Source organism: Cyphomyrmex costatus, unplaced genomic scaffold, assembly GCF_001594065.2.
Source record: "Cyphomyrmex costatus isolate MS0001 unplaced genomic scaffold, Ccosl1.0 scaffold718, whole genome shotgun sequence".
In the NCBI taxonomy this organism is placed as follows: domain Eukaryota; kingdom Metazoa; phylum Arthropoda; class Insecta; order Hymenoptera; family Formicidae; genus Cyphomyrmex; species Cyphomyrmex costatus.
Genome location: NW_017280287.1, coordinates 46,075 through 69,673, shown reverse-complemented (window position 1 = coordinate 69,673; position 23,599 = coordinate 46,075). Strand labels below are relative to the sequence as shown.

Here is a 23,599-nt window from a genome sequence, read left to right as displayed (position 1 = left end):
TGCGAGTTGAGAAGCTTCTAGAGATAACGTCAGAAAGCATTCTTCTTGTATTTCGGTATGTTCGTTTGTCTTTCTCCGTTGCGCTGCTGTTTTTCAGACCGTCTCTTTGCTTCTTCTTGTTCGGTTGTGTGTAACTTTTTCTTCGTTGAATTAAAAAGCTCTTTGTAAACTCCGCTTTCTTAAATAAATCTTAATTGTAAAACTAAGATCAAGACTACGTCTCTTCAGGAAAAAATAAATGTAGCACCTATTTTCGAAAATCGTTCGGAACATAGTTTTTTCTTTGCTTTAATTCCAAAGTTGGTTTTGGAGGAAAAAAAATAATAAAAATAATTTAATAATTCTGTATACAAGAATGACATTTCTTCTTCATTACAAATAGTTTCGCACACACCACAGGTGTGTACATATATACGACATTACTAAAGCTTCTTACAATATAAGAAATGTAAATTAACACAATATAATAAATAAATCGTTGTAATATAATTAAATTAGAAATCATTTTAATGTACAAATATACTTGTTACTGTATAATACATACTAACTTCGTTGGTATTTTCATCCGCTATACAAACTTCTCCAGTTTCTTCAGACATGGCTATATTTTCAAATATTCTATTAATTATATTTACACTCACACATATTTTACCAGTTGCGGGATTCTCTAAACGTTTTATCGATGATTGTCGCTATCGTTAACTAGCGACAGTCAATGGCAGGATAATCCTGAAAGAAAGCGCGGCTCTCATTGGCTGTCGCTATTTAACGATAACAACAATTATCGAAAAAACGTTTAGAGAATCCCGCTGCAGAACTGTGATTTGTATTTGGTGCACAGTGGCATTGCTTCGCTAATAGTTCAAAATTGATGGGGAGGGGTTAACGCCAGCTTTTCAACGCTCGCCTGAAAAAGCATTAATGCGTTATGCAAAAGTCTGTGCTCTCCGCTTATTTAGGTCTGTTCGCGTTAAGGTTGATTTATACTGGCCGTAAACTGTTAACTTATGCCGTAATCTGTAAAAATTGACCAATCACAGTCGAATGAGAGGGGAATAATCGATTATAATTGGTCAATTTTTACAGATTACAGCATAAGTTAACAGATTACGGCCAGTATAATCCAACCTTTACTTGCACTTTTTGCACTTTACCATCTTCGCTTTCTCTCCTTTTAACGCGAAATATATATCTATTTCAGTTTAAGTGGAAAATTATTTGGGGATTTCATGCAACGCGAACAGACCCTTATAGCTTCACATGTTTGTCCATTGGTACCAGCGCACCAATCATGCTCTCCCGCTATCTAGACCGTCACCACAGCGCCTGCGAATCGCGCGCTTTCGTGGCAAATCTCACGGCTTATTTTAGGAACGCGCACAACCCCACCCATCGTGACAAATGCAACTTTTACTTCCGGCTGCGTACACGGCCATCGCGCTTGGCTTTCGTCGAGTCCTTTTGTGCTCCGTTGGTGTTCACGCGACTTTCAAGTGCTGATCTTAGCAACATCTCTCCACATTCATCTGCCCCTACGACTGTCACCTGCGCTCCGCAGTTCTATATCATCCGAGGGATCTCTTTTGTTTGTCGTATGTCCATCCAGAATCTCAACACATTCGGTGAGTGTGAACGAAAAAATGTCGCACCTTTTACCCCCCTTCTCCCCCACCCCCCCTTTTCGTCTGTATCTTCCTGCTCTTTGAGGCCGTCGCCTTCCTCATGCACGGTGTCCTTCGCGAACGAGGACAATAAAACACCATCGTTTTAAGGTTCCCTCGAGTCAATCAAAATGGCGACAGGGGTTGCTCTCTCTCTTTCTTTCGCGCGCGCGCGCGCGCGCGTTCTCGACCTTCTTTGCATCATCCTGCGCAATCCCGCGCTGGGAGCGTCCCACACTCCGCGCGATCTCTCTTTCATCTATGCCCCTCTTCTTTCCGTGTTTGCAGACCCCTTTGCAGATGCAATCAAGGGTTCAGATGATGACGTCCAGGACGGCCTCGTTCATATAAGGATCCAGCAGCGGAATGGTCGCAAAACCTTAACAACGGTGCAAGGACTTTCCTCGGAATATGACTTGAAGAAAATTGTGAGAGCATGTAAAAAGGTGAGTGTGCCATGCTTCCCTCTCCTACATTGAGGGGAGGATCCCCTTCCCCAAGCCTTTCTCCCGCCTTTATTGCCGTCATATTTCTGCTTTCCTCTGTTTCTCTTTGCTGTTCCCCCACCATTGGCTGATTAGGCAGAACTCTAAAAATAGGTCTGATGCAAACAATCATGTTGATATAGGCTGGATAGATGATCGGAACAGATGTAGTTTTGCAATTTCTTCTAGGAATTTATGGCATGCGAATGCATTTGCAAGTGATTTGACGTAAAGGGGGAATGATCTTTGTTTCTATTTGAGAATATTGATCATCATCAATGACTTGGTTCTTTTTGTAATTGCTTTGTGTCCACTGTTAAATTAATCAGTAATATTTGAGAGAGATATTAAAAATATTCAATATTATTTTTATTCCAATGCTGTTTGTTGTTGAGTAAGATAAAATAAAAGAAAAAACACTTTTTTATACATATTAAAGATTATATATTTACACACTGACATAGATAATTTTGGAACACAATTGCTTTATCTCATTGTGTCAGTGGAAAGATACACGAGTTTTTAAACAAAATTGGTGTATCTTATTAGCAATTTATACGCATTTACAATAACATTTGGGTACATTTACTTTGTACATTTATATACTGTAAACATCATTTCATCCTTATCTATCAAATATTAAACATAGATAAATAATGCTTACTAGCACAAATATCCTTTTTGATATATCAATTTATTAATGTTGATTTTTTAATAGAATTATTTAAAAAATGTATAACATTTTGATATTTAAACATTGCTATTTCATGTCAGTCATTAGAATCGTGATAGAGGAACAAACTATTTGTTTCTCATTTTAGTAACGGTATCTGCAAAGTTTTCAGACCAATCTCTCCCAAATTCCTTTGGGAGAGATAAAAGAATTCAACATTCTACAAAAGTGAATAGTTTAGATAAAAGTTCCTACAAAGAGTGCCTGTTTATTTATCATTGCGTTCATATTTTTCCAGGAGTTTGCCTGCAATGGGACAGTAATAGAGCACCCGGAGTACGGGGAGGTGCTGCAGCTGCAGGGGGACCAACGAGAGAATATATGCCAGTGGCTGACAAAGTCAGGTCTGGCAAAACCTGACCAGCTCAAAGTCCATGGTTTTTAATCAATTAACAACAACAGCAACAATTACCATCCATGCCACAACCCACAACAACAGCAGACAGCTCCACCCCTCGTCAGCTCTACATGATTATCTCAAATTGAATCTGTATATCATTCACTAAACTTTTCGTGGGATATCCCGATTATACTATCACATTATAAATATATACATATATATGTATATATACACACAAACACGCGCGCATATATATTTCAATAATAAAAAGAGAAAGAAAGAATACGAAATAGAGAGGAAAATAAACAATAGAGGATAAAAGGTGAATAAAAGAAAGAAGGAAGACATATAGCGAAAGAAAGGGAAGATATATAGGCATATAACCAGCGTATACCTATAGGCAATATATCTATTCTAATCAGAATCTTTTCTTGAGATAAAAGCAATACGTCACACTGTAAGCCTTATGTTAGGTGATAGAGACTGTTGAGGTAGGGATTCCCCTGTCTTATACAGCAGTGGATAGTACACATCTGATTTTGATAAACATCGTGGAAGAGAAACAGGAGGAGGAGAAGAAGCATAGATGAACGAGCGGTAATTATCAGCACCGGATGGATGTTCGTTCTTGCATTAGATAGTATGTATCTGGGCGCGATAGACGTGTTCCGAGAAAGCTGTAAAACTGTAGGTTGACTGTTGATTGACTTGGGCTCTCTTCCTCTCATCGCATTCTTCTCTGCAGTCCCTCGTAGGAAAAACGCGATATATAAGATTTTTCTTTTCTTTTTTTACATTTGTAATTGAAAATTAAGAGCGAGAGAGAGTGAGAGTGAGTGTGTGTATGCATATGTATGTTCTGCGCTTGTCCTTTTCATTGTGATGATTTGTTGAATATTTGTAGGGCCGATTTTGATTCTTTCGTGTAGAGGACATCCCTCCGCCCCGTATCATATCTCTTCGCTCTTGTTTTCCATCCCGTTTTAAGGCAGTAATAATTAAATGACGAATTGTTTTGAAATAATAATAATGAGAGTTAATAAAATGTGGCTGTTCTAGATAAATAATGCACACATGAATGAAATATAATATGACCATTTTGTCCCTTTTCCTTTTCGCTGTTTCGACTCTATAAAAATCGACTTTCTGTTACTAAATTTGTCAAATTAATGAGAAAAGTTGGATATTTTAGAAATATATTAATTTTTTTGCTCATTCAATGTAACTAAATAGATGTGTTTCTACTTGATTAATATAAAACCTTTTATTTTTTATAATATTCGTATATCATATGATAAATTGCAAGGAAAAGAGAATAAAATAAAAGAGAAAATAGATAAAAAGAAATAAAAATTGAGGAATTTATAGATGAATATACATAAAAATTGATATCCATCGCCATGTGATAGCGAATGTACGAATTAAATGCACGAATGTGGTGGCTTATAAAAAAATCATTAGAGATAAGTTATCGTTATTTATCGATTATGTTTGTTACAATCGCTATTTCATAGAAACTGTTTCTCGGTATTAACGGAATAGATACGATAGATATATAAAATGCTAGTTCTAGAGATTAAATAGAAAAAGTATTTCTTGTATCTGTCCAAGAGTATTTTGCTATTTATTCAAGGAATATATATATATATATATATTCCTTGAATAAATATATATATATATATATAAGAAGTTTCGCAATCTACGCAAAATGTTAGAAATGACCGTGAAGGATTGAAATTGTTGAAATTTTTAGAAAGATTAATTGAGAGAGAATGTAGAAAAATTGACAATTTTTTTCGTTCCTACCATTTTAGGAGATGAGACTTCTTTTCAAGAGAGATAATTAAGATAACATATTTTTCCCTATACTCACTTTTCTCCGGTTTAAAGATTACAATAACATTTCTATTTTCGTTCGCACTAAATTTGTAGAGTATTTAGTAGAAATTATCAATAAAAAAATACCAATTAATAACAAACAAAAAGAGAATAAGCAAAAAAGTAACCAAAAAAAGGACAATTTTTAGTACTTCTCGGTTTTTTCATTTCCGGAAATTTTGAACATTTTTTTTGTCAAAGGTCATTGTTGCGATTAATTAATTTTTTTTAAAGATTTCTCGAAAAAAATTCAAATCAGGGGATCAATCACGTAACTTTTTCTCTAGGGCGGAAACGTAAAAAGTGAAAACTTTTATGAATGTATGTATGAACATATACACACATGCATGCAAAAAATTTTTATTTACGTCCTAGGGGAAAAAGTACGTGATTGACCCCTGGTTTCGATCGGATAGGTTAAAAAGGACGCTTTTTATCGAGCGTTATTAACAGATTTTCGTTTTTTTTTTTTAGTTTTCTTAGAATATAGAAAATGGGATTGATATATTTAACACTTTTCGATTTTTTAAAACAATTTTTTTAAACTAGAAAATTTAAATATTTCAAAAAATTGAAATATCGAATTTTTGCCAAACTCTTCCGTTTCAACAGATTTTCTTTAGTTCTATTAGTAGATTTTTTAAAGAATGGATAAAATTAAAGTTATATAAAGTTAACGATTATTGAGAAAAGTTAGGGAATTAAAAAATAGTCAATGAAATAAAAAGGCAATTAAGAGTCAATATTATATGTGTGAACTAATAAAACATTTAATATATTATAAATTAAAATAAAATAACAATAAACTAAAATTCACACTATAAATGCGCACGCAATTATTTCTCAACCAATCGGAACGAAGTAATCGGTGACTGCTTTGCTCTGATTGGTTGAAAAGTAATCGTCAATCACAATCGCTCAATCGCTAGGGTGATTACGGCTTTAGGCCATAACTTAAACAGTAGCAAATCCACAACGTTGATTTCCTTACTGCTTACGTCTTACTTTCTTAAGTTTTTTGTGTACCAAGGCCCTTATTACTTTTTTAAGTTTTTTTGCGTGCCACGGCTCCCGCAGACAGAACGCGGAAACGCTTGCCGCGCGGCGGAAGTTGGCACGATAACCAATTAATATCTTGCCGGCGCGACGCTGATTGGCCGTGATTACAGCTACTAACATGTCCATTGGCTACCGTGTCACATTTTGCCTCGCGGCAAGCGTTTCCGCGTCCAGTGTGCTGGGGTGCGTTCAGAATCGTCGTCCGGATGCACCCAGATGTTGTTTTATCCTTGTTGTTCACGAATGATAAACAAGGATAACACGACACCTGGGTGCACTCAGATGATGATTCTGAACGCAGTCCTGCAGCCATATGTCGAATATCATACGCAGTGTGAATCCTACATAAATCCGGATCTACAATAGAGAGTTTTAATCCTTAAACCTTAAGAAATGGACGAATCATAATTGATTATTCTTTTCGAATTTAATTGTAATTGATTAATTTCTTACGACTTAAAGTTTAAAACATCTATTGTAGATCCGGACTAACGAATTTGATTAGAAATGATCCATAATTTCTCTTATACATATGTACTACGTGATACGTAGATTTTTTCTTTTTTTAAATTAACTTATTTTATTATGCTTTGTAAGTGTATAAAATACATTGGTATTTTATTTTTAGATTTGAGTCTGTTGTTGACTCGCATAGTTAGGGTATAACTAGATAGGCAATGCTGGAAAAACAGCCGAACTTAATCGATGTCGATAAGACAGATTTTTAATTTCAATTTAAGTATTACATACTTCAAGAAAATATTTGCATACATTAAGAAAAACATTACGTACATACATTAAATAAGCCATTAAGTAAAACGTTACGTACATTTCTTGTTCTGTTATATCTTATATATCGCTTGAATATAGGGTTATGTATGTACACACAAATCGTATTTCTCGTGCCATTTATTTTGTAAGCTTCAAAATCATAATTTGAAGGTCTCATGATAATCTTGCAAATTATAGTCAAATCCGGAAAAGTTTTTTTTGTTTGGATATATGCTTGCATTCATTTATATATATAATATATATATATATATATATATGTGTGAAGAAAGAACTTACGTGGTAATTTTTGGAGGATTCTCATATCGGTTTGGACTTTTTTGGACTTGTTTGTGTTTTCTTAAGTTATAGCCTATTATTGAAAGTCCATTTAGGTTAGGCTAATGGGCGCATTCAGCGAACTCAGAGTGCGGTCCACTTGGCGCTACAAATGCTTCGAAGCTTTTGACTGACCAATCAGAAGAAAGAATTATACTAATTATCCAATCAAAAAATGCTTCGAAGCATTCGCAGCATCAAATAGACTGCAGCCTCAACAGTTGAGTGGGCGCTTGCTATTATTGGTGTATTCTCCTAGATCTAAAATTCTGATTGGATGATCTAAAAGAATACACCAATAATAGCGAGCGCTCACTCAACTGTTGAGTCCGTTGAACGCGCCCAATATTAATCTAAACATGGAAAATCGGGTCTTTAGCAAAAAAAGGAGGATTCAAAAATGGCGGGCTTTGGGAGGGTCTAGAGTACCTATAATGAGAGTATGGCCATAAGAGCGGAAGTCGCCATTACTGGGACTACGCCGGAAAGAACGGAAAATCAAGCGCAGCGTTTGAACACAGCGAAGTGCACATCTTCACTCCATTTGATGATCTTGCATCACGAGAAATGCATCGCCCCATGGTTGTTGTCTGAAACTCGAGTTATGATAAAACGTATGTAGTACACCACGCCAATCCATTAATATCCAAAAAATACAATATATTTTTACAATGTAAAGTGAAAGGTAAAAAGTAAAACGTTTACATTGTAATAACAAAATAATTTATAAACAAAATTGTACAATTTACCCCTCAGTTGTCATATTGGGTATGGCATATTCGAGTGATTTTTTCATCGGACTGTACTGTGCAAAAGTATTGCAAAAGTGTTTTTATCATATTTGAAGTAAAAATACAGCAATTCAAAAATCTTACGGATGCAATTCACACAATGCGTTCTTGATGACAGCTCGAACGGGACTAATCTTTTGACTACGTATATTAGTAAGCAGCCTGATACACCGATTCACAGACTCACTAACATACCGATTTGGTCCTACATATGGCGGCACCAATCTCGACTCTTATGGCCATACTCTCATTATAGGTACTCTAGGAGGGCCGTGCGCGCCACCCAGCGCCACCTTGTGCCAGCGCGAGATAAAACGGCGCGGTGGCGGGGCCGTGCGGCGCACCACGGAGCCCAGAATGCATCGCGCGCCACGGCATGTGCCTTTCCGCCATTTTGTAGTTTGCTCGAGAGACTGTGTTGAGTTCGATTCTTCCACCTCGGTAAGGAAACATTGTCGTGCGTAACGGCCGCGCGTTGGTCCGTTTGGTGCGGTGGGCCGTGATACATACAGAGCGGATCGTCACGCGCGCGTCGTGCGCCGTCGCGATTTCGCATGAGGAACGTGTTGAATCCCGCTGCCGCCTGTCTCGCCAGCCGTGTCGTGTTGCTGCGTCGCGTATTTCGTCGCGCATACGCTCGAGCGTATGCGTGCGTGCGTGCGTGCGAGCGAGTGATAGGATTGAGCTCTCCGCTCTAATCGACCCATCGTCGATTATCAAGGCAGCGCTAAAACGTGATTCGCAAAAACGCGCACACGAGGTACCCCGCGCGCACAGATCCTCCAAACCAAGTGTCTCGAGAGTGCTCTCTCTATAGTCGAGAAACCGATCCGCACGAGGCCGTTCGAGAGAGAGCGAAAGAGAGAGAAAGAGAGTGTGAGTGAGCGAGCGAGCGAGCGAACGAACGAACGAACGAACGGGCAAGGCACCTCGCAACGCTAGATTCAGGGCACATGGGATCATCCAGGCCCATCTTGAGATGAACGGTGATTTCGGTAACGACCATCCGTTTCATTCATCAAAAAAAAACCTCGTAAAAATCATTCTTTCACTGTACGATTATCATCGTCAGCGTTAATTATCATTATCATCACTGTCATCATTTTCGTCATTATCGTCGGTGTCGAACAGATCGCTTATTGAATTCAGGAAGTGCCGTAATCTCTTATCATCACGCCGCTTCATCCACCTTCTTGCCACCGTCACCACCTCCTTATGCTGCTTGCTAAACTCGTGCCGTACGTCGACACGTCGTTATCGCCTTTCATTTCTTCTCATCCGCGTGACGTCCTCATCGTCACGTCCATGTACATTGTCCTTGCACTCATCCTTGTCGATGTCATCATCATCATCATCATTGTCATCATCATCGTCATCATCATCATCATCGTCATCGTAGTCGTCTTCATTATTATTATTGTTGTTGTCGTCTGGTGATGTCTGGTCAACCAAAGAGCAGTTCGTTGTCGTCGACGACATCGTGACGCCACCGCATCTTGTCGACGATCGCGCGCTATATTTGGCAGATAACGCGCCGTGCGCTCCGCAACATATTGCGCGTCCTTTCACGCGGAGATCCTCGTCTGGTGCGTTTCGGATTCCTCCGGACGGCTGTTGCCGTGGCACGTAGTCCTACGCCGGAGGCTCGCTCTGGCGCGTGCGAGCATTGCCACCCGAATGCATCTTGGTGTCAACCACGTCGTCGACGTCGGTTGCGCGCGCGCGCGCGCGCGCGCGTGTGTGTGTGAAACATTTCTGTCGTTTTTTTCTGGCGGCTTCCAGATTGTGCGTTGTAAAAAATTGCACGCACGGTATTATTCGTAGCTGTTTTGTACTTTGTATCCATGGGTTTGCAGTTGCGGTAATCCATCGTGTAGTGCTGTGTGTCAAGGCATGTTTCAGTCGAATCCTCCTGATCGTTGCTCCGCTACTCTGTTGTCATGATAGTTTACAAGGATTGTCAGTGTTGCATAAAGCATCTATACTGCTTGACTAAATAATTACTAACTTCATATATATGTGTGCGTGCGTGCGTGCGTATGTGTGTACGCGCGCGCGCGCGCGCGCGTGTGTGTGTAAAAATAAGTTCAGTTGCTCTAGATAATAACCTGAAATATTTTGCAGAATATTTTCTCTTGATTTACAAGTATGTTTATTGAATAGATCTAATATATTTCTCACATTTGTAGATAACTGAAAATCTTAGTTTAATTTACTCTCCGTACCTTCTTCTAACGCTTAGAAAAAGATAAGTTAAACGGAAATTAAAGTTGATCTACATTGATGGAATTATAATTGAGTATCTATAAAAGTCGTTTAAATCTCCCTGTAAGTATAGATGTACATTATAAGAAAATAACATCGTGTAATAACTAGGTGTGTTATTGTAAAGAGCCTATATTTAATGCAATAATTGAAATTTGTAACTTATTATTGGATTAGGTTAGAATTATAGAGATATAGTATTTCTAAAAAAATACCACATCTTTAATTGAGATTTAAACTTTTATATATTGTACTAAATTTTATATATGTGGCAAAAAATTGTATTCAATGTATCTTATTATTTTACAAGATATCTGTGTTATTATCTGGGTTATTAGAGCAACATTTTGAGTTACAACATACAATATATAAATTTGAAAAAACAATGATATAAGATAAAGGAGAGTTACAAATAAATTACAAATTTTCCTCCCTTTACAGGATACGTTTACATGAATGGGGACATCGGGAAGCTGCCACCAGGGGCGGTCTACCCAACCACCCCTGAACCTCTGGGTCCACAGGTTACAGGCGCAATTGGTGGTGGTGGTGTGCCTAATATAGACTACGGAGTCATGAACGGTACGCCGAGCAGTAATGAGCTGATTCTTGATGTTGGTGTTGGCAGTCTGGAACCATCACCTCAACACGCTATAAGCATGCACGGTGGTGCTGTTGGATACAGCCCAGTGGATGTTGCCGCATTGGGCGACGCTTCTGCTGCTTCTCCATCTGTACCAATGACAGATTTAAATGTTCCGGGCATACCTTTGGAGACGCTTAAACAAATGCTCTCTACGCAACTTGAATACTATTTCTCCAGGTAATAAGTTCTATTTTGAATTTTTTCATTTCCCAATTCTATGATATTGTAGTCATTTTACAAATCACATATATATATATATATATATGATAGATCAGATTGTATATATATATATATATGCATATGTGTATATATATTTTTTTTGTTTCCAAAACATTGGTTACAATCTTACCACAAACTTTTTCACTCAACCTTCAATCTTCAAAGCTATTAGAAGCTATTAGATTAACCTAATTATAAACATAACGATATAAATAAAGAGTAAAGAATGGATTTGAACCTGGGATCTATTGAATATGAGTTGATCGCTTTGACAAGAAGCCACTCATCACTCAAATCTCTATTGACTTTCTTTCCTTAATTTCCTTAACTATTTCCTCAAAAACCGACGTTTGATATATATCATGTTAACTAATTATGGACTGTTACAAGTATATTAATTATAGTACAGTACATTTATTATAGAATATTTGGTAGCTAAATTTTTAGCTAAGTAGCAAATAAGAAAGTCAGTGAATTTTCCATAAAAATTATAACAACATGCAAGAGTGAATTTATCAAATCTAATTAATCCCTTTAGACTATGTGTATATTGTGTAATGTATATCTATTTATAGACGTCTTTTGAAATTATTTAACTCTATTAATATTATGATCTGTGATCAAATGTGCATAATAATGTATATGTTGGAAAAATGGTCTAAAATTTGGAAAAATTAATTATTTGGTACGTATCACTTATTAAAATAAAACAATATATATTTCAAATAAGGATCACAAGCCATAAATAAACAAGTAATATTACAATACCTAAATTATAATAAAGTAATCTAATATGAAATTTATTTAACCGGTCAGACGTTTCGACTTCGATTGAGTCATTTTCAATGAAACGTCTGACCGGTTAAATACATTTTATATTAGATCACTTTATTGTAATTTAGATACTGCAATATTACTTAACTGTTTATTTCTGATTTGGCTATTATGGCCCTTATTTGAAATATATATTGTTTTATTTTATTTATTAAAATGTTCTTGAATTGAATTAGAAAAAAATTTTTTAACATTGCCAATAAAATTAGGTCTGAAGGGGTTAAGATGAAAATTCTATAATAATTTTAGATTAGAATTAAAAAAAATGCCGATAATAATTTTTAAAACTAATTAAACATTTAAAGTTAGACTTATCATACCGCGGCATAGTTATTATATAGCGTTATTGCCAAAAATTGAATTAAAAAGTCTTGAATTATTTTTTTACAATGCTCAATGAAGTAATTATTATCAAGTAAAGCTAGTCAGAGTATGTGTGCGAGAGTAGTACATACACACGCACACATCACAAATGAAAAATATGGTTTTAAAAATCAGAAATTTTCAAAAAAATGATTTATATAACAATTTTTTGTGATACTTAAATAAGAGCATAAAACCATATATTAATTAATACTTAAATATAAAAAACTTAATTTTTTATAATATACTTTATTATTATGTATGATTTGTATGAACTATTTTAAATAAAAGAATTTCTAAATTATATATATTTCTATATATATCGCAACATACAATGATACAATGCTTTTTAATTGCATAAACACATGCATATAATGAGAATGTATGTGACAAGATATGATAATATGAATAAACAATATAATGTTTGTCTTTTCAGAGAGAATTTAGCCAACGATACCTATTTGTTGTCACAAATGGATAATGATCAGTATGTGCCGATATGGACAGTAGCAAATTTTAACCAAGTGAAAAAACTGACGAAAGATATTAAACTCATAACAGAGGTGCTGAAAGAGTCTCCCAATGTTCAAGTCGATGAGGAGGGACAGAAAGTAAGGCCCAATCATAAACGATGTATCGTGATACTTCGTGAGATACCAGATAGCACTCCGTTAGAAGATGTCAAGGTTTGTTCCAACTATACCGTTTTATTATTATCACAAAAAATCAAATCTGACTGTTTAATATTTGGACTTCTTCACTGTAGAATTTATTTTCTGGGGAGGGGTGTCCGAGAATTATTTCGTGCGAGTTTGCTCACAATAGTTCATGGTATGTGACATTCGAGTCTGACGAGGATGCTCAAAAGGCCTATCGGTTTTTACGCGAAGAGGTTCGAGAATTTCAGGTAAGTTGCAATCAAAACCTGTATAATTTCGTTTGAACAATCGGGTGTGATGTAAACATTTACTAACGATTTTGATAATTCTCTGGATTTATAGTTATATTTAGTTTTCATTATAGTTATAATTATTTTATCGCTATTTATTGTTATATATAATAATTGTAAAATTCATAATTTTTATTCTGATTCTTCTTAAATCTAGGGAAAGCCAATAATGGCAAGAATCAAAGCTAAACCAATGAACAGGCTACCGATACCAACGGTAGCCGGTGTAAGTGGTATAAAAAATGGCTACAGAACTCCACCTCCTCCTCCTGTCTATGATCCTAGTAGTTACACGGCTGGACAGCAACGTTTTCTCTATACCAATGGCACAACCATGCCTCAGACAACTATGCAGGCATACGCGAACCAAGTCGTTTATGTAAGTATTTAAGTTACAAATGTTTTATGCAAAAACTTGTATGCAAGCTTTTTTTATTATCAAAGAACAATATAAGAAGAGTAATCCTATTTTCGGTTAAAGCAAATCTTAATGATTCATAGTACATTATATAAAAAGAGACTCTTATAAAAATGTCTTATTTTTAGCAACCATTCTATCCGGCCGGTATGATGTCTTGGGGACCAACTAGTCCCTTTTTCGAGATGTCCAATGTCTTTACGATGAATGGAATCACGCCGCACAATACGTTCACACGTTCAAATACGAGATACACTCCTCGACATAGGTACGAATCTTGTAATTTTATTATTTTTCAAGATATTTTTTGAATGAATATCTCAGTATCTTCAATTATACCAGAAAGTTTGCGGGTTGTCGCCGTGTCTTTCTTCATTCTTGATGCCGACGTTTCGTGAACTATGCTGTACTTCACTTCATCAGAGCGAGGGGTGTACTGATACTGCTACCCCGAGGGAGGACATGATTCACGAAATGTCGGCATCAAGAATGAAGAAAGACACGGCGATAACCCGCAAACCTTCTGGTATAATTAAAGATAATGCCCGTAAAAGCCTCAAATGCGTAATCTCAGTATCTCTTACAATATCTTTTTCTTGATACGTATATAGAAATAGACAGAGAAACGGTTCCGATCGAAGCTGCTTAATAGACCCGACCAATCCCAGTAATAACAGTAATAACCATCATCACCATCACCATCACCATCACCACCATCATCATCAACCGTCGTCTATGCCGCCACTGAGTAATCGTAGCTCTCATCCTCCTATGACTGGCGTTGGTAGCGGTGGCAACAATAGCGTGTCCTTGAGCTCTTCTACGTCTACTTACCACGCTTCGAGTTTGCCTCCTTCGAAGCCGTCTGCTTCTTTGTCCTCTTCTTCCTATCAGTCCGGCACAAAGTTCCATTCTTCGTCGTCCGCCGTGTCGTCTATTGAGCACGCAAAGGGAGCTTCCTCCTCGTTGTCCTCCGCGCAGGATCAAGACACAACGGCGGTGGTCGAACCCTCCTCCACATCCTCGTCCTCGACGCCTTCGTTTGCCCGTCACCGTATCCATCGTAGGACCAAAGATCAAGATGCGAAGGTAGCCACTGGGAACAACCATTCGCTGCCGGCGATTAAGGAATCCTTGCCAGTGAACGGAGGCAGCGGCAGCAACAGTAACTGTGGTAGTAGCCGTAGCAGCGGTGTACAATTCGACCTTGAGGCAGCCGCTTTTCCACCCCTGCCTGGTCTCGACACTGACCATGGCAAAGCGTCGATTGACGTAGGTACCGGTGGCAATGCCAGCACTGTCGGCATGGAGTCTTCATCGCAAAATCGATTGTCCGATGTTGTAAAGGGTACTGCCAAGCTCAAGGCTGTTGTCAAGGACAAAGAAAGTGGTAACCAGTCATCTCAACTACAGCAACAGCAATCTGCAGCGTCTGCACCAGCAGCAGCGAACACCGCTAGTAGATCCGCTAGTCCTGGAGCGAGTACCGGAACAGAGGCACAGGGAAACGCTGCCACATCGACGAATTCTGCGAATGCAACACATATTCTTAATCCGCCGACGGTCAACAACGAGAATATGTCGTCGGCCGACGCCGCCGCGCTCAGCACCGTCGCTCTCACTCCCCCGTCATCTCCTGATAAGTGAGTGGGATTTTTAATTTTACGCTCGCTCTCGGTGTAATGGTGTTTCGGGCAGTTGCGGAGAGTTACGTTGGGGTTCGTGAATTAACTTCTAATTCTAGCATAATGAGACAGTAGAATTTATTTGTCAATCTGCGTTGGAGAGATGTTATAATTTTTAAGAAAAAAAAAAAGAGAACAGGTCCTTCAATGGATCTTCAATCATTTCTATCTGACGACATAATGTACAGTTTGTTGTGAAGTGCGGAAATGCTTTGGTGTAATTTTTTTTTTTTTTTTTTTTTTAAGTTTCTTCAATAACGTAGCTTCTTGATGCATATTCGAGTAAAAAGTCAAGAAACTGTTAGCATTCTTTTTTTTTAATAAAATTGCTATTTAACTATCGATTAGGAAAGCGACAAATTGCTGTCTTGTTCTAAAGTACACGACGAAACTTTCCGCTCTCCCGATACACATACACGTGTATTATATACATATATACGTGTACTATATATATATTTATGCGCGCTACTGTGCAAAGAGAGAGTAAAAAGTTCTTGGTTCTTGAATCATTAACCTTTTATAGGACCGTTTTATTTTAATTTTACTCATACAATTCATTTTAGCTTTATTCCTTTTTGAGGGTTTTATTTTTGTTTATTCTTTTCCGTTTGTAATGGTTTTTCCTTGAAAGATATTTACATGATTAACGAGGTTTTGCTCTAAAAAAACCAGTGATTTATATATTGCCGTGTTGTCAAATTCTTGTGTTTGAAAATTACGTTTGTTCTTTTTTTCTTTGTTTAAATAGATAAATATGTTCAGTCGATTTTTCATCTGAACAGATCATTATAATATTGCGTAATTTAAAATCTCTGATAAACTCGAGAAGAGTAACATTGAGTTATAACGTCCCGTTTGAATGAACAACTTCTTTTCGTTGTACAATTCGTTTGACAATTGCAAGAGAGCTAATTGCTCTTTCGTTGCTTTTAGTCCTGTAAATGGTTATGATGGTTTTACTATTTTGCATTTTCTGCGAGGAGGATATGTGTACAGTATTAAACATTTATATTTATACCTAATCGCTGATTATACTAATTATACTTGACGCATAGAAAGCAAACATGAGTTAGAGGGATTATACAGTAGATTCTGTTCAAATGAGAGATTTAGCTGGTCTCTGTAAACGGGTTCCTGGACGCCTGTGTTATATCGGACTGTTTATATCCTTGGATCGGTGGGACCGTTGTATTGTCGGATTCTCCAATTCCGCATTGGATTCTCTCTTTCAGATTCTTCCGTTGAGTTGTTCAATACATCTTTGGATCCTTAGATTTTTCAGAGATCTTTAGTTTCATTCTGGATTCATTGACAGTGCCAAAGTCTAAGGATCCAAGGATACAGCATCATTATACTTAGAGCTTTATGTATGAAGGACCCACGTAATAGGGTATCTCTTAATATATGCCTTCAGGAATGCCGAATTATGTTTCATTTGTTGTTGTGTTCTTGGCTACATTATGTTGTTTTGTAACGATGGATACATGCTTGTTTCGAACACATGATCCTTTCTGTTCCGACATAGTCGGGCGCGATCGATCGCACGTCCTCAGTCGATCTGTTATCTGGAAGGAGGGGGAAATCTTATCTTTTTTCTCATCGAAAAGTTAAAAAGTATAAAGTTGAAGCTTTCTTTCTATCACCCTAGTTAATCTTGAATAAAAGAAAACGTTTTTATTATAACTGTTAAATTATCTTTAGGCCTTATCTGCTTGCATCTTTGCTACTTTTTATTTTAAATGCATATAATTTATCGTAAAAGATTGTACGATAGAATAATGCTCGTATTCATAGCGAAACCGTATGTTTAAGGTTTGCTTCGAGTAAATACAGGATAAATTTATCTTTATATATATATATATATATATATAAAAATGTTCTACGAATTATTTTATTGGTTACTGAGCATATAAAGATAAATTAAAGGAAGCCTTAAATATAAGATCCGACTATAAATACGGACATAAGAAATACGGAGATTTTCGAATCCTCCGTAGATCTTCTAGGCTTTTGAGACTGCAATCTTTTTCGATTGTTTTTCAAGAGTAGGAATACCGATATGAAGGTGTTTTCGTCGAGATTTTTTTAATGGTTTCTTGAATTTTCGATTTAGATTTTGGAAGCCTCTTATCATTATCTCTTATTGTTTATATTAATAAAAAAATTAATTAGATGTATTCCCAATATGATTATAATTTGTCATTTTTTTATCGATAATTCCATCGTTATCATCGTACTTCTCTGATTCTAAAGAAACTTTTTTTCTTTTATATAAGGCCTCTAAATATTACTATCTCATTGTAAGGATTTTCTGTGTAAGCACGCTCTTATAAGTCCAGTGTATAAATAAGGATTTAATTTTTGCGGTAACATAAATTCTTTTAAATGGTTAGTTCTTGATTGTGTTGACTCTTTCATCCCTGGATCATTGAATCGCTCGATACATTTGATTATTCTGGATTATGCTTCCATCGTCCACGGATATTCGATCGACAGATTTAATAGATTTTACATTTTAATTATTAAACCTTTCAGATTTCTGTGTTTTTGATACATTCGATATTCGAGTAAATACAGGATTCTCTGATGTTATTATTGGACATTCTTAATCTCCAGCAGCTTATTAATGATTTTTGTGTATTAGTTGTGGTTGCGAAATTTCTTAAGATACTGTAGAGTTCATCTCCCGAAGAGGTATGGTCTGAGGGTTAATGCGATGCTAAGGATGCCTGAGGACTTGAAGAAGTCGGATTGCCTAAAGCAAAGAATACTCCAAGTTTTCTACGGATATATCTAATTTAAGGATCCGTGAGGATCTAATGATCTGAGCATTTAATGATCGAGGGATTTATCCTTTTCGGCACAAGTACGGCGCACGCCGTATTGCCGATTGGAATTAACATTAAATGACTATCGTTAAGCGCACTAGAACGCTATATGTGTATGTATGCAGGAATGTATATGCGGCATTAATTATATGTGGTATGAGATAATTCTCTTCTTACCTGTACTGTGTTTGCGGCAGATAAATAATAAGAAGTTGAATAGGGATGTACGATAAAACAATATTATTTTTCATGATTTCCTAATATATTATTATTATTTGATTATTATAACATTGCTATTGTCAAATATTAATATTATAAATTTTTAATATATCATAGGATTATTACTATTAATTATTATTGTTCAGTTTCAAGTTACTTTTAAAAGAAATTTTGATGAAGATTTTCTATTTTATATGATCCTAACGTTTACTAGTTAAGTTATAATTCTCGTTACGCGACTACAAAATAAATATATATAAACGGAAAAAACGAGAAAATCACACACGGTCTCAACATGTCTGATGGACTTTGGTAATGTCTATAGTTGCATTGTCAGCAATGAATTAGAAGTTAATAAACAATGTGTATACTGATGTTCATTAATCGTGTCTTGCGATATTGCAAAATCCTCCTTTTTTTTTTGCATATTCCTCGATCATTCGTAGACGGCTTTCGCGAAATGACTCACTTCTCATCTAATTTTTAAAAGAATTCGTTATATTATAAATATAATCAGATTTGTAAATGTTTCATCGATAAATTCTTTTATAATAGGTAGTTAAAAATTTGAATTCTGGAATTTATGGATAAATTTGAGTTTTTCTTTAAGCTGATTACGAGTTAAAATTTTGCGCTTCCTTTGTTTGGGCAATTTTAAATAGCTAAGTTTTCGAAAATCGTTAGATTCCTAAATCATTTGATCGAGAATCGCCTACACGAACTGATTTTTTCATTGTGCACGAACGAAGTTGATATGCACGGAATTACTAATACGTGCATTTGATACATGCAGTCGAGAAAGTTCACATTATAGCGCTTGCACTTATGTTTTAGAGAAAAATTTTTGATATTTGTAACTATAATTATATGTTATTATAATTACGATTGTTGCTGCTATAATAATAAATACAATATACGTGTACTTCTGTCAACTACCATATGTATGGTTGGGAATCGAAAATGAGAGACTAAATAAGTAATTTTTATAAAGCTGTTTTTATAGCAATAATTATTCATTTTTTTGAATGCCATTAACTGTATAGATTTATTAATAAAGCTTATAATAATAATTATTATTATCATCAAATCAATTATTATTATCGTTATAGCAAATAATTATAGTGACATATATATTATAATTACAAGTATTAACAATTTTTACTAGTGTACTATCGTAATTGAGCGTTGATTTTAATTTCTGATCTTGAACTGCAATTCTATTGTAATCGTAAATCGATGTTTGTACGCGATATACGCACATGTTTTCGATATGAGGAGCAACGGTCTCGACGTGTCCAAGGATTTAAGAATATGCAAATCTAAAAACCTCGTGATATCTTGGGGTACTTAAATTCCCAAGAACGAATAGTCCCCGAAGATTTTGAAGTTCCACCATATTTGTAGATTTGTATGATTCAAGGATGGTGAAAGATATGGAAATATCTCTGAGAATCTAAAGGATTCGCACGAGAATATCGCTGCGAATCCTAGAGTCTCAAGATAACTAAGTAAGCATATGTTAGTCTTTTACTACTGACAATGCACCGCTGACAGATCTATAAAGACTGACGACTCGAACATGGTGAACGGTGTGGACGACGCTGTAGTTGCGAATACGCACCTGCCGGCAGTAGCTACGTCGACGATAACGACAGCGACGATGTCGACAACAACGGCAACGACAGCGATGTCAGCCGCAGCGATCACAGACGATGCAGAGACGGTAACTAGGTGCAATTGTAACAACGTCGTTGTCGTCCCTCCTTCTACTGCCGCCTCTTCACAGAACTCCCAATCGCAAACTGGAGTGGCCTCTGCCTTCCCTATAGTAAGTATCTTGTTGTTTCTCGAGAAAACTTCATTTGTTACACATTGAAAGTATTTAAACTCTAGAAGATCTCTGAGGAAAAGAGGATGTTAAAAAGGGACCGATTTCTGCTCAAAAAGGTGTAATTAAAAGAAATAATGTTTTTTGATCTTCTGAGTACAATAAAATTATTAAAAAAGTTTATATATGTAGTTTGGAAAACACTTGAAAAATTGAGTACGAATATGATATATTTATCCAAACTTCAATATTCTTGCTTAATTTTCGAGGTATTCCCTAAACGCCACTAACTCTTTAATAACTTTATCGTATTCAAGAGGTAAACATGTACAGAAAATGTTATTTCTTTTATTTACTCATTTTAACATCCTTCTTTAAAGAATATATAAGGAGGATACAAAAGTTCTTTGATTTATGATGAAAAAGAGAGAATTTCAGGCTAGAGATAGAAAAAAGATTAAAGATCCATAAATGAAAGATTTAAAAAAATGCAATCATAGAATTCAAATCTTGTTATATTCAGAAATCTATATGAATAAATATATTATGTAAATGTAGTTCAATTATCTAGAGTTCGAACTAACAAGTAAATAATCAAGTAAAGATTCTAGAAATGCAAATGAGAGATAATTTTGAAATTATTGAATGATGTGGGTGATATTTATAAAATTTGATTTATGTTTTATACATTTTTTTGTAAAATTTTATTCTAAAAACGTATAGCGATAATTGCTATACATATAAATGTATAGCGACATTTTTATACTCTATAGAGTAATGGATATTTTTAAATACCGCTAGCTAATAAATATTTCATTTTCTGCAGGATCTTACGAGGCCAAGCTATGCCCAAGTAGCGCAACATTGCCGCGAGCTACCTTGTACAAAACATAAAACAGATGAAAGGGATAGAAATGTTTAAAAGTTGCACGTAAGTGTCTTTTTTTTTTCTCCCAAATTTTAGAATCTCTTTCAAAGAAGCTTGTTGAGAAAACCACCAATAGGTTTAATCTTGTTAATAATTTAACCCTTACGGTACAAGCCTGGGTCACTAGTGACCGAGCGAGATTCCTGTTCGTGCAAGTTTTCATAAATTTTTTGGTAATTATAAATTATACTACATTTGATTATTTTCCAAAACAGAATTTTAATATTTATTCTAGAAAGTTGAAAGTATGTTAGTGAATTTTTTGAGATTTTTTAAATCATTCTGAATAGATAGGTGAAAAAACGAACGCATTCGAAGTGACCCATGTTAGTACGGATGAGGCACCAAATTGTAGCTAGTACTGTAAGGGTTAATATTATACAGTAGAGCCTTTAAATTTGATCTTATGGGGCTGAAGAGTGAAATGCCAAAATTATGAAATACCCTCTCTACAGCACGAATCTACCAATCACTGCGTACTTACGCGAATGCAGTTGCGCACATTAACCTGTCAAAGTGTAGTGTACATAACCTTAGCAGAACAGCAAATCATCAAAATAACGCTATTAGGAATTATAACTAATGAAAATTATTTCTATTTTCTTTGTTTATAACATACATCACAAAAGAATACACGTACAAGTATATATGTAATTATAATCTTATTGTATACACTGTGAGAACCCAGTATAATTAGATGCAGTTGCGCGCGCGTATGTCCAGCCTATCATGACATGGAAGGGGTACGACATTAGTAATTTGTGAAAGTACGTGTGAGGAATACAAAGATTACAGAAGTAAAATTTAGAGAGGTTCTACTGTAGATGTTAGTTTTTCATATAAGTTCTTCATCTTTTAAGATTCTCTTGAAATATTAGTTTTTCATAAAAATCACTTGAGATAATTTTACAAGGGACATGTTACAATCTTGAAATATGTTGTTAAACATAAAAATGCAAGAGATACGTTATTTTTTTTTTTTTACATAAAACACTCCTTAAATATAAGTTAGCGATTATAACATAAAAAAATACGCGTCTCTTAGACTTTTGTGTTTAACATCATATCTATTTCAAGGAGAATTAAATCCATTCTAATTGTGACATGTCGTCTATTAGTATATTAACAAAAATCGTAAATATATTAATTTGCAATTAGAGAATTTTGAAAGAATATAAAAAGCAATTAAATATGTGTATGTTTATACATATACGTATTGAGCTTTTTAATAATCCATGTGTATAACATTGTTTAAAGAAATCTCTTTACAATAATACTTTTTTTTATTATCATTCTACATTCTTAAGGAGATTCTAAAGCAAAGCTCGAACTCTAACGAAATCGCCAGATGTCGCCGTTTGTCATGTAGACAATGATGCATGCAGTCACATTACCTGTCAATTTTCGTATCGTAAATTTGTCACGATAAGTCGATAAAATGTCTAAATCTAATTCTAAGCACTCGACGCTGTTTGTTCATGCAAACTATATATGACTGCGGCTATTATTTCTTAAGTACAGATTGCGCAGCTTTGATGAAACAAATGTTACGACGTCCAATGATGTGACAACTCTGAAGCATCATATTGGACTGAAAAAATGGTAAAGAATTCAATTTTGAAATTTTTTTATCCTTTTCAGCATAGATTCTATCTCACAGGCACGTATTAATGTGTATACTTTAATGCTGTAAAGGATTTTCTGTGAATGACAAATAAGTATTTACGATACAAAAATTATATGGTTTAGTCGGTAATACAGACTTTAGGATCCCCTTAAATCCTTAAAATGTGACCTGGCTTTTTGGTTTTTCGGAAATTCTAGATATCCTAAAAGATTTTTATAAATCCATGAATTGATCTATGACGTAAGATAATCGATTGAATATGGCGAAAGTATCATTTATCCAAGAAAACTATTTACAAGAGTGTATATTCTATTTCTTTATGTGCTCCATGAAGGTGACGACGGAAGGAAGAAGACATCTTGAGCGACGGAAGCAGCTTAGATATAACGAAGCAAGAAGCCAAAATCTACAAATTGCCACGCGTCAACGGGGTAATTGAACGATAATTAGCTGTGCTATATATGCTATGACGTCATCGCCATCTTCTCGGGGTCGGATTGGATCGAAAATCAGAATATCGGAGCTCGCCACTGCTTTCACTTACCTATCTGATCCCCTCCCTCCGATACTCCCTTCTCAAATCGACGCCGTCATGTGTTGTAAGCATGAGGAAGAGAGAACTTTTTACATTGTATAGTGACGTCTCGCCTACGATCAACGATCGATCGGTCGATCGAGAGTGTGTGCGTGCGTGCGTGCGTGCGTGCGTGCGTGCGTGCGTGCGTGCGTGCGTGCG

The 23,599-nt window shown here is 35.7% G+C and overlaps 2 protein-coding genes across 3 annotated transcripts; both read left to right on the top strand.

Moving 5' to 3' along the window:
* Positions 1–1,404: 1,404 nt before the first annotated feature.
* eIF1 (eukaryotic translation initiation factor eIF1) lies at positions 1,405–3,480 on the top strand. The gene is made up of 3 exons (XM_018548303.1): positions 1,405–1,622; positions 1,950–2,107; positions 3,118–3,480. Exons 1-3 carry the CDS (start codon positions 1,595–1,597, stop codon positions 3,262–3,264), a joined length of 333 nt encoding a protein of 110 aa, XP_018403805.1. The 5' UTR covers positions 1,405–1,594; the 3' UTR covers positions 3,265–3,480.
* Positions 3,481–8,425: 4,945 nt separating this feature from the next.
* Larp4B (La-related protein 4B) lies at positions 8,426–23,593 on the top strand. Of its 2 annotated transcripts, none has more exons than XM_018548302.1 (10): positions 8,426–8,495; positions 10,761–11,142; positions 12,818–13,067; positions 13,148–13,288; positions 13,488–13,709; positions 13,877–14,016; positions 14,360–15,391; positions 20,035–20,308; positions 21,135–21,239; positions 23,198–23,593. In XM_018548302.1, the coding sequence occupies exons 2-9, from the start codon at positions 10,772–10,774 to the stop codon at positions 21,228–21,230; spliced, it is 2,526 nt and encodes an 841-aa protein (XP_018403804.1). In that variant the 5' UTR covers positions 8,426–8,495; positions 10,761–10,771; the 3' UTR covers positions 21,231–21,239; positions 23,198–23,593. The 2 variants fall into 2 exon arrangements, with proteins under 2 accessions (XP_018403804.1, XP_018403803.1); XM_018548301.1 differs by lacking the exon at positions 8,426–8,495 and adding an exon at positions 9,003–9,049.
* The last annotated feature ends 6 nt before the right edge of the window (positions 23,594–23,599 follow it).